Consider the following 18,982-nt stretch of genomic DNA (forward strand, 5'->3'; position numbering starts at 1 on the left):
CGGAGACAAAGAATGGCCAAGATATCCATCAATTCACTGAGCAAATCCTACACTGAGTTTCTTAAAGACTTTCAGGGTTCTTGTCGTGTTTTTCAATTTTTATTTAAATTCTGAAAAAAAAAATCCACACAAACGATTTATAAATTCTAGAATTGTTCCTAGAATTCTTTTTCAACAAATTCCTTGTTTGAAAGCTGACAGTATTGAAATAATAATAGCAAAAAATGAAAAGCAAAAAATGTTTTCCTGTCCTATTTATTCAAACTTTGCTAATACTATATATTTCTCAAATAACTGTGAATTAGAATGTCTTTAACCAGTATATAACTCTCTTATCTAGCTTGGGGTAGAGAATAATTGAAGACTTTATTTTTCATTTGATTTTTGTGGGACTTCTTCCTTTTTATTCTCAAGATGGTCCTAACCTCAAATAAGGTGTGCTCTGATCTATTGCTGGTATTTCCTCCAAGAGCTCTCTTCTTGGAGAATGGCTAAGAAGAGAGCTCTTAAGGAAGTCAGAAGACATTTCCATCCTTTCTGCATCTCAGGCGTGGCAGGGGTTTTGGGTTATGAATTGTCCTTTTCTGCGCCCTGGGTCCGTGGGGCATATACACTTAGTAACCAGTCCATGGATGCCCCAGTGTTCTGATTCTGGGATGATGCTACACTGTCTTTTAGAGTCTCATAAGTAGCTCTCTGCAGCTGGAATCAGGCCAGCTCAAAGGCCTTCCCAAGCTAGTAAGCTAACTCTGGGAGAGCAGCAAGTCTTCACACTCTGAGAAAGTCTTCTTCCCAAGGGTTTCCTTTTATAGAAAAGATAAAAATGGGCTAGGAAAATTACCCCTAGGAAATGAGCTTGGAAAGAACCTGATTTTTATTTTGTTTTCATTTAATCTTCCTAATAACTCTTAGGGGATAATGTTTTATTGATGAAGAGCCAGGTTTAGAAAGGTAACTTGCCTGTGATAACAGTAAGTAGAGCCTGCTTACACTGGTTTTGCTGTTTGCACCCCACCCCAGGCTGGGAGCCACTGTCTGCACTCCCTACTCATTATTGTCTCCACTAGGATCCAGGCTTTCTTGTCCCCTGGCTTCCTGTTGGATTTGACCAATGGGAAAACTTTACAAAAGAGTGGAGGGAGGGTGTGAGGGGAGAGTTCTGGGTATTTCCTTCCACTGCTGTGTCCTGAATGTCAGGTGGTTCCAGTGGTGGTCACTTCCTTCTCAGCTAAAATGCCTGTGTTGCCTCTCTCCAAAATTATAACTTTAAAATTTTTCTTCTTTATAAATTTAGAAGCAGTAATATCTTCCCACTACTGCAAGTCCTTTTGTTGATTCCCAAAATCCTGCCTACAACCCTACAAAGTGTCACTTCTCTTAAAGACTTTTCAATTTCCTCCTGGCTACCAGCTGAGCTATCTCCCCAGCCCCTGGGAAGGATCTTGATTCATGCAAGTTATAGTTTCTCCACCTGGAAAATCTAGGACATGTCCTAACAGAAGCAGCCACTAGGAGATGTTTACATCTACCTTCAACACCCAGAAATATTAAAAAATCCAGGACGCAAGTGATGATTAGGCAAAGCTAGAGCTCCTCTATTCCTGCCCTGAGCATCCTTGGATCCCACTAATAACCCCCCACAGGTAGAGTTCAATAAAAGTTACCTACCAGAAACAGCACTCTAAGGGCCTAGAGAGTCTCCAGTCTGAGCTCCCTTTCTCGTTTTTTTCTCCTCTGCCACACCACCTGCTGAGCTGCTGGCACCTGTAGGATCTGGATCACCTTGCTGGCCAGCTGGTTTTTTTTCTTATTGTGGTTAATAGAAGGAAGTTCATCTACGTGATTTTTTTTTTTTTTTTTTGCAGTACTCAGAGAGGGTGGGTACAGTATGTCCTGTGGAGAAAAGCTTGTGAAGGAAGAATGCACGTTTTAGTCTCACCCCCACATTACTGCTATTTCTATTTGAGAATTGTTCAACCCCCACCCCAAACACACACACACACACACACACACACACACACTCCCCTCCCACAAAAGCCTTGAAACATTTCATGTGGGATTACAGTCTAGGCAACAATGAGACTTGAGTAGGTGGCTATGAATAGCCCCTGAGTGTGTTTTACACCTGAGACCTTTTCCAAAAGGCTGCAGAGGAATTATTATTTAGTCTAGGCAGCCACCAGGCATGTGATTTCTTCAGAAACATTTATATCTGCGTAGGCCTGAGTTTTGAATATTCTTGGTGGGAAACACTTTGAACCATAAAGACATATTAAAAGGCAATTGCTATGGAGACTGCACTGCCGCTGTGCATTTCTCTGAGTTCTTTTCTCAGGGTACTTCAGCATCCACCTGGTGTCCTCCGCATGCTGCTCTGGGGTGGGGGCTTGGGCGCAGCAGTGTTTGGGAACCGAACGTTAGCCCAGGACTGAAAGTTGGAGACTGCCGCCCAAGGAAAGGCACGGTCGGTGTGTATGCAGCGGGGTGTGAGGCGGTTTCTCGGGGTGTGCAGCCTCCCTGCACCCTCTGGAGCTCTGTGCGAAGACCACGTGCGGTAGCTGCGCGTGGGGGCCCCTGGCGCGCAGCCGCGGTGGGTGACAGCGCCGCGTCCCGGGGGCCAGTGTTCAGTGTGTGTGTGTGTGTGTGTGTGTGTGTGTGTGTGTCTTTTGGGTGGAGGGACGCCGCGCCGCCCTGCACCTCTCGTTAGGGTGTGTGTGTGTGTGTGTGTGTGTGTGTGTGTGGCCTCCGCCCAGCGCCCCGCCGAGCCGTGCCTGCAGCCGGGTGAGCGCGCGCACCCGTGTGTGTGTGTGTGTGTGTGTGTGTGTGTGTGTGTGTGTGTGACAGTGTGTGTCAGGTGACTCGGGTCACGCAGTCTCTCCCTCTCTCTCCTCGGGGAGGAACTGCCGCGCTCCGGCTGACTCCTCCGCCAGCGGGCTAGCGGGCGGGCGGGGGAGGGGGCTCCGGGCGCGCTGGGAACCGCGCGACCCGGACCTGGGCGCCGCCCGCCGCTGGGTACAGGCTGCCCCCGCCTCCGCCGGCTCCCGCGAAGCTCCAAACAAAACCCCAATTCAGAAATAGGTTGTGGGCGGCTGGTGAGGAGGCTTGGCTCCCGCCCGGGACCCCCACTGTCCCTGGGACGGCCGGCCGGTGGGCGCGATGAGCCAGGTGCTGGGGAAGCCGCAGCCGCAGGACGAGGACGACGAGGAGGAAGAGGAGGAGGATGAACTGGTGGGGCTAGCGGATTACGGGGACGGGCCCGACTCCTCGGACGCCGATCCGGACAGTGGGAACGAGGAGGGAGGTGAGCGCTCGGCCCCTGGCCCCGCGAGTCCTCGGCTTGCGCCCCTTTCCCTTCTCTCGGTGTCTTCCCGGCCCCGGCCGGGCCAGGCGCTCGGGCCGCCGACTGGGAGGGGATCCAGGCGATCGGACTTGAGGAGTGGCGGGGAGGGGCTCTGAAGGAGCGACCTGGAGCTGCAAAATGGGGGATCCTGGTGCTGGAGGCGGAGGGGAGACCGTGATCGATGGGGAAGCGGGAAGGAGGAAGCGTCTGGGCTGGAGGATCGCGCGCTTTCTGGCCCCTTTCGGGGCTGGTGCCTCTCCGGTCCTCTCCGCGCCGAGCTCTCCGCAGGGTCCCGGGGTTAGGGAAAGGAGGGGATCGCCGGCGCGCCCTGGGACTTCTCCCTGAACGCGGCCGTTTCAGCTGGGGTCAGATGTCGTGGCTAAAAAAAGGCAGTCGGCGGCAGCGTGACTGGCAGGGTCGTCTGCAGCTGCGGGTGTCAGTCTTGTCCCGCGTTGCCACGGGAGGGGTCCTGGGGCCGCAATGTGGGGAGACCTGTGGGGCGGTTGCGTGGGGGAGATGCTCGCCACAGGAGTCGCCCAGCAGTCGCGGGTTTCCCCAGATCCAGGCAAATACAGTTGTTAGGACACCTTATCTGCGCTCAGTGTCACCAGCTGGGCATGGCAGTACTTGCCTGGGAGTGAGCGCGGGGCGGGGGCATTCTTTGCCCCTGAAGCAAACTGTTTCCTGTTCAAGAAGCAGTTTGTAGCTATTCTTCAGCCTGTAGGGGCTTCCTTCATCTTAGTTTTAAGATCTGAGGACGTTGAGCGCTTTTTAGGATTCCAGAAAGAACAATCTTTAAAAATTTCCTCAAAAGCAAGCAAAAGATCCTGTGTTGTAAGGTCACTTGGAAAGGTCAGTAGAACAAGGCTGTTAAACATAATATTATTCTTGGTGAAGCCGTATGCATCTTAGAGAAAGAACTAACTTTTTAAATGTTTCACAATGAAGAAATTGTGCGAGGGATGAAAGTACTTTTGTGGCTTGATTTTTTTTTTTTTTTTAGAACTTTTATCGAGAAGTCACTTATTTTAAATTATCTGTACAAAGTCTCTGAGGACAGTTTTGATTGTTCTATATATAGTAGGCATTACCTTCAATGAATCAGAATGGAAGTTAACTAAGCCTTGAGCATGGCAGATGAGAAAACAGCTTTCCAAGTCACCCTTTTTTTCCCCCACTAGAATTTTCTCTCGTGGGAGGATTTGTGCTAATTCCGGGTTTGCTTAAACTAATGTGTGCACCTGTGCACTTCTCTCTTAGACATTCCCCCTAATTGGTCCCACAGTTGATCTCCAGGCCACATTTTTGTAGATAAAGAAAGGCTTTGCACCCTTTCAATGGAGTCTCTGGGGCTATCTTTCATAATTAAATTGTTCAGCCGATACATTATTATTCAAATTGCATTTGTTAGCTCCTCCCTGATTCTTTGGAGACTGTAGAGAGGCAGAATGGGGATGTATTTGCAAGGTATTTGAAATGGTAGGTGCACTATGGGGTGCATGTGTAATAGGCTTAAAAATTAGAAGAAGAAAAGAAAAAAAAAAAAAAAAAGGACCCGAGGAAGCCAGCAATCTGTTGTCCCAGGACTTGTTTATTATGCAATTCTTTAAGGGGGCATTTCTAAATTTTCATCTTGGGACTTCAAATTAAAGTGAAATTAAAACCATGCTGGAGAGTAGGATTCCCTGAACAAAGGCTTCTCCAGATCCTGGACTTGGGAGGCTTTCCTTGCTGCTAACCTAAAGACAGACATGCCTATAAGTGATGTTTTGATGACTTCAGTAATAAAACTTGCCACGTGAGTTCTTGGGATCATCCTGGAAATCTTGCTATAAAAGGATTGAATATATTTATGTGGTGAGAGCAGTCCATTACATTTACCTTATAACTTAAGCCTGGCCTCCTTCCGCCTGGGCCTGATGTAGGTAGGTGTTCTGCTTTCAGACTTATTCCCTAGTTATCTTTGACCCCTGTTCTTTCCAGGTTTCCTCGGCTCTGATTCGGAGGTTTAGACCTTAGTGCAGAATCTCTAACAGAACATTTGTTTTCTACAGTAGCAGACAGGCACCAGTCAGCAGTTCCAGCAATGACTGGCCCTGACAATTGTCATGCGAACTGATATGGTCCCAGGGAGTTGGGGTTAGGAGTAGGGAAGTCAGGAGTTTGGCTTCCCTTCCTGTGTCTTTCAGAAAGCTGTTTGATGTGTTGCATTATAAATCTGTTTTATTTTTGGTAAAATTTACACTTACCTACTCAAACTTAAGAAATGGAATATAAAAAACAGGGACTTAAATTTATTCTGAGTAAAGATATATATGGTGCCCTTTGAACTACAAGCAAAATATTTTTCTAGTGAACTCTTCTCCCTTCTCCTTCCTAACAGACTTGGTTTAGTGCCTGTTCTTAGTGGAGACCTTGGACTTTTCCCATGAGATTCAGAAACCTATCCTGGCAAATGGAATCCTGGGAGGGTGATGCATGACCCACAAGCTTCATTAGTTAGTTGCAAGGCAGTTTGTCAGAAACTGTGCAAGAAATGTGGACTGAGGTGGATAATGCAATTTTCATTTCCCTCAATCTGTGAGGCTTATAAAGGAATCTCTGATTTCATGTTTAAACTAGCACTTTGTGAGTTTTACGACATTGTGCATTGAAAATGTAGTGCAGCTAAGGTGAGACTTAAATTGCACTTCTGTGGCTTCCACCCCATATTTTATTCATGAATAGCAGGAGTGTTCTCAGGCACTTTAGTTCTGTTGGGGACAGATTTAGGCACTTCTTAGTCCTTTCTTTGTAGTTAATCACAGATAAGGTGAGTCTTACCTTTAACCCCGACAGTCTAGATAAAACTCCAGAAAGGGGGCAATGATGAAGCCTTTAAAAACTATTGACTAGGGGTTGGGGGTGTGGTTCAGTAGTAGAGCAACACCCCCCCACAACCCCACAATTGCATCATAATTAATGATTAGTTTTAGACCCATGGACTTTAAATCTTCAGTAAATCACTGTGCTTTAAAAATTGTAATAACAAGGAAATCAATTAAAAGATCGTATTAAACACATGCCAAGTCCTGGGTTCTATTCCAAATACCAAATAAAATAAAATATTTAATCCAGAAAGTGAAATTGTTTCCCCTCAGATTTTTAGGGGAAACGTGGCTGAGACAGCTGCTCTTCTCAGTCCACCTAAGTTTGGCCTATTTCCACAGCAGCCTGCATACCCCCTTCGAGTCTGAGAAAGCAACAATTTGGTGGTTACTGGAGGCACAAAGATCCAGGGTTAGCAGGTGATCTTTCCTGTAAGAGTGTACATAATGTGAATCCATCATTTCCCATCTATAAATCACTAGTTTAAACTTTTTTTTTCCTTTTCCTTTTTTTGTGGTGCTGGGAATTGAACCCAAGGCCTCCTAAATGCTAGACCAGTGCTTTAACACTGAGCTAAATCTCCAGCTGTATCTTAAAATAATTTTAAAATTATATGATTTTTCCCCCATCGTTCTTTTTTTATTTTTTTTATTTTTTTGGGTGCTGGGGATCAAACCCAGGGCCTTGTGCTTACAAGGCAAGCACTCTACCAACTGAGCTATCTCCCCAGCACCCCCCATCATTCTTTTAAGTTGAGATAATCATTCTTCTGATACTGAAACAATGACTCAGAGATGTCAAGGAACTTCTCTGAGACCACATAATGAGCTACAAGTAGCTGGAGATGTAGCTTAAAGGTAGAGTGAGGGTCTGGGATTGATACCCAGGACTGTCAAAAAATTAAAAAAATGCATATAGAAGAGGGTCAACTGTGTGTGGAAATGTAAGCCCCTTTCCTTGAAATTCCATTTTGTCCCAAAAGAGCTGGGTTCACTAGGTGTGGTGGTGCACCCAGTAATCTCAGTGGCTCAGGAGGCTGAGGTGAAAGGATGACAAGTTTGAGGCTAACTTCAGCAACTTAGTGAGACCTTGTTTCAGAATAAAAAATAAAAAGGACTGGAGATGAGCTTAGTGGTAAAATGCCCCTGGATTCAATCCTCAGTGCCCAAAACAACTTACTTGAGTAACTTATATGAATATTGGAACAATACAGAGATTAACTTGAACCTTGTGTACAGGTGGCATGCAAATTCATGAGGTATTCCATACTTAAAAAAATTTAAATGATGTTAACCAAAGTCACACCTTAGTTAAGTGCTTACTCTAATACCTATATAGAGAAAGCATCATCTTAAATCAGATGTTTTGTAAACAGTGATCATCATCAGTGACTTAGAGTATTAGAGAAGCTTGACTCTCTACTTTTCTTAGAAATCTTTCCCATTTTAATATTAAAACAGACATAGTGTAGACTAATGGAAATACCAGGCAGAAAGATCAACTCCTGGGGTTCTATATAAGAGATGCTCTGAGTCTAAAGAGCATCTTATCTTTTAAAGATAACTGTGTGTCCCCCTGAGTTTACCTTCTGCTTTATTCCACCCTCCCCAACTCCATAGCAAATCCAGACAATTTTCCTTCCTACGTTAGCCACCTCTTTCCTGCTCCTTTTCTTCTTTGTTCTCTACCTCCTGTATTCTTTTTATATCTTCTACATTTTTAAGAAAGCTTTTTTATCCTCCCTCCTCTGCCAAAGCCTTAAAGCTCTTCTGGTGACAGTGGCTCTTCCTGGTTCTGCCATTACAGTTAAATAGTTTTTCACTCCTGGCGTAAAGTGTTCAGGTTGCTGGTTGACTTTCTCCTTCTGCAGACCTCTGAGAGACTGCAGCTCTGTTTCTCAGTGTGAGAACAAGAGAGGACTGGATAAAAAGCAACCTTGAGTGGTAAGAACACTTTTCCCTACTTGCAGGAAGGAGCATTGGTAAGTCAGAACACATCAGAAATGTCATCAAATCCACATGTTAAGGAAATATTTGTGTATGGTATAGTGTGTTTTGGTTGCCTACCAGTGTTATTTATTTAGAGGTTGGTGGATCTTTATTTTATTCATTTATTTATATGTGGTGCTGAGAATCAAACCCAGTGCCCCACACATGCTAGGAAAGCACTCTACCACGGAGCCACAACCCTAGCTCACAAGTGTGATTTTGAAAGGATCTTATAAAGAAAGAGTTGAACTTCACCTTCATGCCTTTGAAAAATATGTGTTGTTTTCATTTAATGCACCTTACTAAGTAGTTTATCAAATGGACAGTGAATCTTAAGGATTTTTGAATATTCTTACTAGTAGTGCTATTATTATCCATATGATTCATTCCCTTTTGGGTTGGGATTTCTTATGAACTCCTGGGTCTTGAATATTAAGTAGTTCCATCGATCCGCCCACCTGCAGAAATGTAAAGGAGCTACAGATAGTATAAATAGAAAGTAACTAGAGGCCTCTTCCTAAAACCTTAAGTATGCAGACCCATAAGCCTTTGTTGACCCCACAGAATACTAATAGCAAAGGCATTCTAACTTCCCTTTGAGGTTGAGCGAGCCAAGCCTCCCACTGTAGTCACATTCCACAGAAGACCCTCTTGTTGCCTAGGCTTGGGCTTGGGGTGGGGTGGGAGGAAGGAGGGAAAAGGTGGGTGTGTATGCACTGACAGAAACTGGCAGAGGAGGAAATTAAGACTCAGGGGGACATGTATGATGTCACATGCAGCTAGTAAATGGGAGGACAGGGACTTGAACCCAGGTCTGACTTTAACCCAGTGATTTACAGCCATTCTGTTTGCCATCACTTTGCCACCACCTTATCCTAATTATTTTATTAAATCTTTGTCTTATATTTCTGTTTGGAGCCTATTCAAAGTTATCACTTCTCAGAGAACTTTTCTTAATTAATAAGCTGTCAGTTGTGATATGCCAGAAATTATGAAGTTCATTTCACACATGCCTCATTCTCCCCAGAGACCCCTTAGACTCAGGAAGGCAGGTTCTCATCCCTGTTAAGTCTGTAAGGAGGAGTACATCAGCCTTTAATTCCTGTTTCCCTGATTTCTGGTTACTTCTTTTTTGTGAGCATTCCAGCCCACAGGTCAGCCAGGCACAGTCCCCAGGCAGCCCTATGTTTGAGGTGCTAATTCATCTTTCTCTCCTTTTGTTCTCTACTTACAAGTCCTGTTGGTTTTTTGACAGGTTCTGCTGGCTACTGGATAATTTCAGATTAACTAATTAGCCAACAGGTGTTAAAGACTGATAGTGGCCCAATGAATTGACCTCTCCTTGGGTGTTCCTCCGGTGATTTGAGTGTCCCTGGGGTCTTCAGCAGTCTTTTTCCTTAGTTGGGGTGTTGGGGAAATTTAGGTACTGTCTGGACTGAATGGAAGAGGGATAGTCCATACCTCTGGCCTTAGTAAGGCTTACCAAGGCATAAAGTTGATCCATTTGACACAGAGTTCCAAGTGTTGATATGGGCAAGTCAGACATGAGTTTCTTTTTAAAGCTTTGGTTAATTTAACTTCAAATTCTATTCAGGCACTTTTATTTAATTGACCCAACCAATAAATACCTGTTAAGTATTTATTGTAGGAAGCTCTGAGTCCTCTGTTTTGTGTTTACAACAATTGTAATTGTTTAGCTTCAAACTGTTTACAAAAAACAAACAGTGGTAATCTATTTTTTGTGGTACACAGGCCACTGGATCCAGATTAGTTTTTATTTATCTACTTACTTATTTTGTGGTATTAGGGATTGAACCCAGGGACACTCTACCACTAAGCTCTATCCCTGGCCCTTCTTATTTTTAATTTTTGATAAAGAGGCTTGCTGAATTGTCCAGGCTGGCCTTGAACTTGTGATCCTCCTGTCAGCCTCCTGAGTTACTAGGATTTTTAGGCATGTACTATCATGCCTGGCTGGATCCAAATTTTAGGCCAAAGGGGAAAAAAGCTCCCCCCCCCCTTTTAAATTCTATTATTTTTTTTTCTGTTTCTGCATTTTTATTGGTGCTCTATAGTTGTTCATAGTGATGAGATTTGTTACATATTTGTACCTGTACATGCACATAGTATAACAATATAATTTGGCTAATATCACTCCTCAACACTTACCCCCTCCCCACTTCACACCCCTTGGTCCCTTTCCTCTACTGATCTTGATCTCCCTTGGATTTTCATGATATCTACCCCCATACCTTTCTTTTCATTTTTCCTCTGTAGCTTCCACATATGAGAGAAAGCATAGGACCTTTGACCCTCTGAGTTTGGTTTATTTCACTTAACATAATGGTCTTTAGTTCCATCCACTTTCCTGCAAATGACATAATTTCATTTTACTTTATGGCTGAATAAAACTTCATTGTGTATATACACCATATTTTCTTTATCCATGCATCCATTGATGAACACCTAGACTGGTTCCATAGTTTGGCTGTTGTGAATTGTGCTGCTATAAACTTGGGTATCCATGTCTCTCTATAATACTATGACTTTAATTCTTTAAGATAAATACTGAGGAATGCTATAACTGGGTCATATGGAGTTTCCATAATTATAGTCTTTTGATGAATTAATTTGTAGTAATTTAAAGTGTAAAAGTATACCAAAAAGCCTTCTTTAAAATGTAATATGTTTAGGGTTGTGAGTAGCTCAGTGGTAGAGTACTTACCTAGTATGCGCGAGACCCTGGGTTTGCTTTAAAAAAAGAAAAGGAATTATAATATTAAAAATTTACAGAAAGGAGACCTAGGCATGATGGTGCAGCAACTCAGGAAGCTGAGGCAGAAAGTTTGCATGTTCAAGTCTGATGCCAGCCTAAGCAACTTAGTGAGACCTCAGCAACTTAGCAAGACCCATGTCTCAGAACTAAAAATACAAATGAGGGGGGAGGGTACTAAGGATGTAGCTCAGTGGTTAAGCACCCATGGGTTCAATCTTAAGTGCCAAAAAAAAAAAAAAAAAAAAAATTAGAGAAAGGCAGAAATTACTACCAATAACTTATCTCCAAATGGCAACCTTTTTCATTTTTCACGTATTGAGGGTTTTGTGCTATTATAACAGAGTACCCAACACTGGGTACTTTATAAAGAAAAGAGATTTATTTAGCCCACAATTTTGGAGGGTGAAGATCCAAGGTTAGACAGCCCCATCTCTTTGGTCTTTGATAAGAGTCCCTTTGGTTGTATAGCAACACTACAGGGAAGCAGAAGAGAAAACCAGGCCAAGGATGTGGGTTGGCCTTGCTTTATAACACCCTTCTTTCTTGAGAGCTAACTTATTCCACTTTAATCCCTCTTACTCCAGTTTTAATCCCTCCTGAGAGTGGTACCTCCGGTGACCTAAGCACCTTCCATGAGGCCCTGCCTCTTAAAAATTCCAACACCTCAACACCACCACACTGGGGACCAAGCCTCCAGCATGTAGAACCCTTGTCCAAACCATAGCGAAATGATATGGCAAAAATGGCAAAGGGTTACAGTGACATTTCCAAAATATGGAGAAAATAAAGAACAATGAAAATCAGTAAATTTACGGTTATCCATGGCCCAAATATGTGTGTATATCCCCAGGTGAACCCTGCTTTGTTATCTTATAGAGTTTTCCACAAAGGTTTTCAGTGTCTAGATGTACCATAAATATCTTATGATTAGTTCATTTATCTTCCTATTTACTTTTTGGCTATTAAAAAAATGTTTATTGGGACAAGAACATCTAACTCTCTTAACACATTTAAGTGTAGGACACATTCCCGCTGACTATAATGCTGGGAACAGGGTTTACAGCAGATCTCCAGGTCCTATTGGTCTTATTTGACTGGAACATCGTTGATTGATTGAAACTTGGTTGATTAGTACTTGGGTGAACGGATAAATGCAATCGACCTGAGGAGTAGAGATGCTGTGTAGGTGGTCACTACATGGTAACTGCTGGAAGAAATTGAACTGGGTTGGTTTGAGCTGTTCCACCGTGACCAGGGCACCGTGAAATGCCCTGACCCTCATCCAACAAGATCAGGGGGAGAAAGGGCCACTAGGTACAGACTGCCTCAGCACCCTCCATTCCCTCTTCTAGCCTGTGTGCATCCTCACATTCTTAACTCCCTTCTGAGGCCCCATCCTTTCCTCATGGGAGCTGGAGAACAGCTGGCACTTCAGGTTCAGCAAGTCCAGGCTCTTCCCTGTTACCATTTTGGTGAAATTCTTAGTGATTTCCTCATGTCTTTGGGATTAAACTCCAAACTTCTCAGCATGGCATTGGTGAGCCAGCTCTGCCAACTGATTTAATCAGATGTGTTTGTTGAACTCGTGCCTTATGCTACATTGAATTTGCCTGTGCAAGGTACAGTACAGAGGGGCTGGGGTTGTGGCTCAGTAGTAGAGCACTTGCCTAGCACATGGAGGCACTGGGTTCGATCCTTAGCACCACATAAAAATGAATAAGTAAATAAATAAATAAATGATTTTTTTTTAAAAAAGAGATGGTACTGAAGGTAACAAACGAGACACATGTACAAAGTAAAAAATTGTTTTTGTGGTGATAAGGACTATGAGACACAGGGCTGTGGGCTCAAGTGATAGGATGTGATTTAGATCAGAGGAGGTGACATGGCAACTGGGCTGAGTGCAGAGGAGCCTGGGGAAGGCTTCCAGGTGGAGAGAGAAGCAACTTGAGACCCTGAGGTGAGGAACTTTCTAGAAGGCCTGAGTGGATGGAGGAGAGAAAGTGGGGCGGAAGAACCAGGCTCGGGTGGAAAGCAGCCCCTGTGGCACCTCTGAAGAGAGGAAAGTAGCAGCTGGATTTTACTCTAAATGCTCCTGGGACCTTCTGGACCACATGCCACCTCTTCTTGCCTTCAAACTGCATTCTAGTTCCTTTACACGTCAGATCTCTTGCTGGAGTGGCCTTTCCCTGTCAGTTCTTTTATGCCTCCTGTATAAGATTCAGATACACTCAGTGCTCCTGACACCTAGCTTGTAGGTGTTTCTCTTGTCTCTGTTCCCCTCTAATTGTTAAGGGATGGGTCTTTTTCTTTGTGTCTGCAGCCCTGCAGCCCTGCCACACACTTGGCAAGCTTTAGGGAACCTTCATGAAATGAGAACAAACAACCCTCTTACAAATTTCACCTCACTTCAGCAACTGCCTCTACTTCCCAGCCTCTGTCTAGGGCTACCGCTCTCATTTCAAGTCCTTCTGTAGCTGGTTTCTGATTTCATATTTTTTAAAGACCCAACTTTTGATCTCCCCTTTCCGAGCAGCTGTCTTCCTGTGTTGTCCTTCAGACTTTTAAACCCGACACAGTGGATGGTCTCAGAGAGTTGTTGGTGGACCAACCCAGCCTTCTCAAGGAGGCTTCTCTTCCCCATCAGCACTCCTGCCTCTGCCACTCCCGTTGTGGAGTCGGGGGCTCTTTGGGGAGCTCACAGCTGTACTCTTAGCTCGTGTGGACGTGGACTTGAATTCTGGACCTTCAAGATAGAAGTCTTGGTGCTGCTCTGATCAAGCTACCCAGGCTCCAGGGTTTCTTAAGGGAAGTTACTTGAGGAGAGGGTGGGAGAGGATTAGAAGGGCCATCTTTGGCAGCAGTCTTTCTCTGATGTAGAAGAAACTTTTCCTGATCTCTAATAGTAGTCTATACATTTTTTATTGTTGCTTTATTTTGTGGTTTTGGAGCTTGAACCTGTAGCTCATGCATGCTAGGCAAGTACACTACCACTGAGCTACATCCCCAGCCCTTTTTAAAAATTTTGAGACAGGGTACTGCTAAGTTGCCCAGGCTGGCCTTGAACTTGTGATCCACTTCCATTAGCCTCTGGAGTAGCTGAGATTACAGGTGTGCATCACCGCCCCATCATTACAGGTTTAACTATGACCCACAGTAAAAAATGTACGTTATGAACCAGCACTGATGTGCATGTAAATAAACCCAAGAGTCTCACTAAGCAGTATTTACTCTTAGTATGCATGATGTACTCCGAAATTTTCTAGTATCTTCTTTTTTTTCTTTGTTGTTGTTGAGTACTGTTGCTGTTTAATGCCCACTGATTGATTTTTGTGTTGACAAGTATCTTCTGACTTTAAGGTTTGGAAATCATAGATACAATGGAAATCATGGATATAGAATATTTGAAGCTAGAAGCTTCCAGCACTGGCATGAAGCCATTTTGTACAATGCTTGGAAGGTCTGCTGTAAATTTTAATTTATAACACATGCAAATTAGACTATATTTAGTATTTAATGTGACAAAGAGAGCTGAATGGTGGCTAAGGCTCTGAGTGAGCATATTACCTTATACAGGGCATGTGACCTTGGGCAGATTCCTTTCCAGTTTCCTCAGATGTAAAACAGACAGGGTTTGACTATGTTGCCTAGGTTGTCCTGCCTCAGCTAGCTGAAACTACAGGTGTATATACCACTGTAACTGGATAGAAGGTTTTAATAAAATCCAGTTCACCAATTTTGGAGGGGGGAAGATGTCATATCTAAGGAAAAAATTTGTTTTCTCTATGGGGATTAAACCCAGTGATGTCTATCACTGAGCTACTTCCCCAGCCTTTTTCATTTTATTTTTTAAATTTCGAGACAGGGTCTTACCAAGTTGCTCAGGTTGACCTTAAACTTGTGTTCCTCCGGAGTCACTGGGACTACCAGCATGCACTACTGCTCCTGACAAGAATTTTTTGCCCCACCCAAAGTCATATTATTTTCTTCTAGAAATTCCATGGTTTTAGGCTTTACATTTAGGCCTATAATCAACTTTTTTACCTATGATCTATTTTGAGTTAATTTTTATATATAGTGTAAGGTATAGATTGAAATCCTCCTCCTCTTCCTTCTCCTTCCTTTTTGCATACGGATGTCCTGTTCTAGCACTGTTTGGTGACAGTCATTACCCTTCCCCAGGAGCCGGCTTTGCATCTTTGTCAAAACTCTATTGTTGCTGGGGGTGTGGCGATACATGTCTACGATCCCAGTGATTTGGAGGCTGAGGCAGGAGGATCACAAGTTCATGACCAGCCTTAGCAACTTATTGAGACCCTGTCTCAAAATAAAAAATGAGGTTGTGGCTCAATGGTTAAGCATTCCTGTGTTCAATCCCCAATACCAGAAAAATCAAAACCAAACCAACAACAACAAAAAACTCTGTTGTCCTTGTATGTGTGGGTTCATTTCTGGCTCCCTGTTCTGTTCTAGTGGTCTGTTTGTATCTGTATGGCATTACATTGTCTAAACAAGATTTTTACTTTTCTCCAAGATGAGGGCTATGTTTTATGTATCATTTTATCCACCAGTGTTTCCCAAGCAACAACTTTGGGCACATTAACCAATATTTTTATTATATCCATAAAACAGAAACCGTAAGACAGCCATTGAAAGAGAAATTGTAGAGTTGAAATCACAATTTAAGGAGTATTTTTTTTTTTTTTAGTTGTTGATGGACCTTTATATGTGGTGCTGAGAATCAAACCCAGTACCTCACACATGCTTGGCATGCACTTTCACCTCTGAGCCACAACCTCAGCCCTTAAGGAGTATTTAATATTTTGAAAATTTTATGTGTTTGGCATATAAAGTCAAAAGGAAATAGCAAAGGTTTACAGTCCTCTTATGTATCTTTGGAATTTGACTTGTCAATCTACACATTAAAAGATTATATATGTATGTGAATATATTTTCTATTTAAAATTAAAACCACTTTTTTTTTTGGTAATGAGGATTGAACCTATAGACCTCTACCATTGAACCACATCCCCAGTCCTTTTTATTTTTTTATTTTGAGACAGGATCTTGCCAAGTTGCTGAGGGTCTTGCTAAGTTGTTGAGAATAGCCTCAAACTAGCAATCCTCCTGCCTCAGAGTTGATGGAATTACAATTTGGGTCACTGTACCAGCTCAAATTCCCTTTTTTTTTTGGAAGGGTGTGCAGGTACCAGCAATTGAACTCAGGGGCACTCAACCACTGAGCCACATCCCCAGCCCTATTTTGTATTTTGTTTAGAGACAGGGTCTTACTGAGTTTCCTAGCACCTTGCTTTTGCTGAGTCTGGCTTTGAACTTGAGATCCTCCTGCCTTAGCCTCCCAAGCCACTGGGAATACAGGCATCGGCCACCAGGTCAGGCTTCAAATTCCCTTTTTTTTTCCCTGTGGTGCTTGGGATTGAACCCAGGGCCTTTTGAATGTGAGGCAAGCACTCTACAAAGTGAATTTTATCCCCAGCCCAAATTCCCTTTCTTAAGTCCTCTAAATCCCTTCCTCTTCTTCTACCTATTCTTTACTATTTGCTATATAACCTTCTGGATCATTTCCTAATACAATTTTTTGCCCAAATTTATCTTTTCTACTGGTTTCAGATAGTTATCCTTATATTTAAAACAAAATTAATACTTAATACTTAACTATGCTTTTGTTGTTTTTGTTTTGTGTATGGTGTAGGAGTCGAACTCAGGGCTTCATGTAAGCTCCATATTGCTGAGCTATGTACCCCACCTCAAACTGTGGTTTTTAAATAGTGTTCTTTTACTTAACTCTGTCTTGTGTCTATGTTGTCTGTAATTTTAGGTTCTAGTTTTTAGTGAAAAAAATCTAAATCAATACTTATTTAAAATTAATGGTTTTCACTGAAATTTGTTTTCCATTGCTAATTTCATTGCTGGACATGTTGGGTATATTTTTCTTACAGCAATACATTCTTTAGTAATTCAAGGAAATTAAGTGGGCAGGCAGTAAACTCTCTGAGTCCCTGAATGTCTGAAAATGTGTTTTTTGTTTTTTGTTTTGTACTGGGCATTAAACCCAGGGGCATTTTACCACTGAAGCAAAACACTATCTCAAAATAAAAAATAAAAATAGCTACATCCCCAGCCATTTTTTATTTTTTATTTTGAGATAGTGTTTTGCTAAGTTGCTTAGGGCTTCTCTGGGTTGCTGAGGCTGGCCTTGAACTTGTGATCCTTCTGCTTCAGCCTCCTGAGTCATTGAGATTACAGACATGTGTCACTGTACTTGGTTGAAAATGTCTGTTTCACTCTTACACTTGAAAAATAGTATGAATGGTATATAAATCTGAACTGAAAGACATTTTCCTTCAGTCTTTGAAGGTATTCTGTTCTTTTCTGTGTTGTTACAAATCTATCTTTCCAATTGCTTTCCTCTTCTGGTACTTGTAAGGATTTTATTATCTTGATGTTTTAAAGTTTACTGTGAATTCTTTTTTTTTTTAGGGCTTATTGTTTTTGTTTAAATTTCTCCTTTTTATTTCGTGGGCCTGTTTATTTTGAGTTTTCTCCTTTCCTAATTTGGGAAAGGCTTATCTGTTACATAGTTAAATATTGCTTACCCTTCATATTCTGCATTCTTTCTTTTTGCAAACTTCTTTGGCAGGATAATGGGACTTCGGAATCTTATTTCTGATGTCACTGACATTTATTTCATACTTTCCTATACTCTATCCCTATGTACTGCATTCAGAAAGAATTTTCCAGTTCACTTTTTCCCTCCTCATCTGCTTTTCATTCCATATATCTTTCTTCCTCCACAATTATTTTTTTGAAACTTTTTTTTTCAGTTATTTGTCCACATTTCTCATTGGTGCATTATAGTTGTACATAATAATGAGATTTGCTATATATTCACACATGCCCACAATTTAACAATATAATTTGACCACTATCACTCCCCAGCACACACCCCCACAACCCCCACCCCTTGGTCTCTTTCCTCCACTGATCTTCCTTGGATTTTCATGAGAGCTCCACCCACCTTTCTTTTCCTTTTTTTTCCTCTAATTTCCACATATGAGCAAAAACATATGACCCTTGACCTTCTGAGTTCGACTTATTTTGCTTAACATAATGCTCTCTAGTTCCAACCACTTTCCAGCAAATGATGTAATTTCATTTTTCTTTATAGTTGAAAAAAAATTCCATTGTGTATTTATACCAATTTTCTTCATCCATTCATCCATTGATGGACACCTAGGTTGGTTCCATAGTTAGCTATTGTGAATTGTGTTGCTATAAACACAGGTTTTCAGCTATCACTATAGTACAGTGACTTTAATTCTTCAGGATAAATACTGAGGAGTGATGTAACAGTCGTACGCGGGTTCCATGCCTAGTCCTTTGAGGAAACTCCATATTGATTTCTATATTGGTTGTACTAATTTTGCAGTCCCATCAAGAGTGTAAAAGTGTTCCTGGGTTTGATCCCCAGCACCCTCCCCCCGCCAAAAAAAGTGTTCCTTTTTCTCCACATCCTCTTTAGCATTTATTATTTGTATTCTTGATGACTGCCATTCTGGCAGGTGTGAGATGAAGTCTCAGTGTAGTTTTGATTTTCCTTTCCCTAATTGTTGATAATGTTGCATATTTTTTCATACACTTGTTAACTATTTGTATTTCTTCTTTGGAAAACTGTCTGTTTAATTAATTTGCTCATATATTAATTGGGTTATCTGATTTTTCAATGTCAAGTTTTCTGAGTTCTTTATATAGTCTAGATATTAATCCTGTCAGAAGAGTAGCTAGCAAAGATTTTCTCCCATTCTGTAGGTTCTCTCTTCACATTCCTGATTGTTTCCTTTGCTATGGAGAAATTTTTAAATTGATGCCATCTCATTTATTAACTCTTGGCATTATTTCCTAAACTTCAGGAGTCCTCTTGAGACAGTTGTTGCCTGTTCCTATATGCTGGAACGTTGACCCTACATTTTCTTCTGGAAGTTTCATAGT

At 42.3% G+C, this 18,982-nt stretch overlaps 1 protein-coding gene across 1 annotated transcript in view; it reads left to right on the forward strand.

The window, feature by feature from the left end:
• The first annotated feature begins 2,852 nt into the window (after positions 1-2,852).
• The window catches only part of Rragd (Ras related GTP binding D), a 39,809-nt gene continuing 23,679 nt past the window's right edge, over positions 2,853-18,982 (forward strand). Inside the window, exon 1 of the mRNA XM_047558269.1 lies at positions 2,853-3,301. Coding sequence (XP_047414225.1) covers positions 3,157-3,301 — 145 coding nt within the window. The 5' untranslated portion in view covers positions 2,853-3,156. The remainder of the gene's footprint in view (positions 3,302-18,982) is intronic.

This window comes from Sciurus carolinensis, chromosome 7 (genome assembly GCF_902686445.1).
Source record: "Sciurus carolinensis chromosome 7, mSciCar1.2, whole genome shotgun sequence".
Lineage (NCBI taxonomy): Eukaryota > Metazoa > Chordata > Mammalia > Rodentia > Sciuridae > Sciurus > Sciurus carolinensis.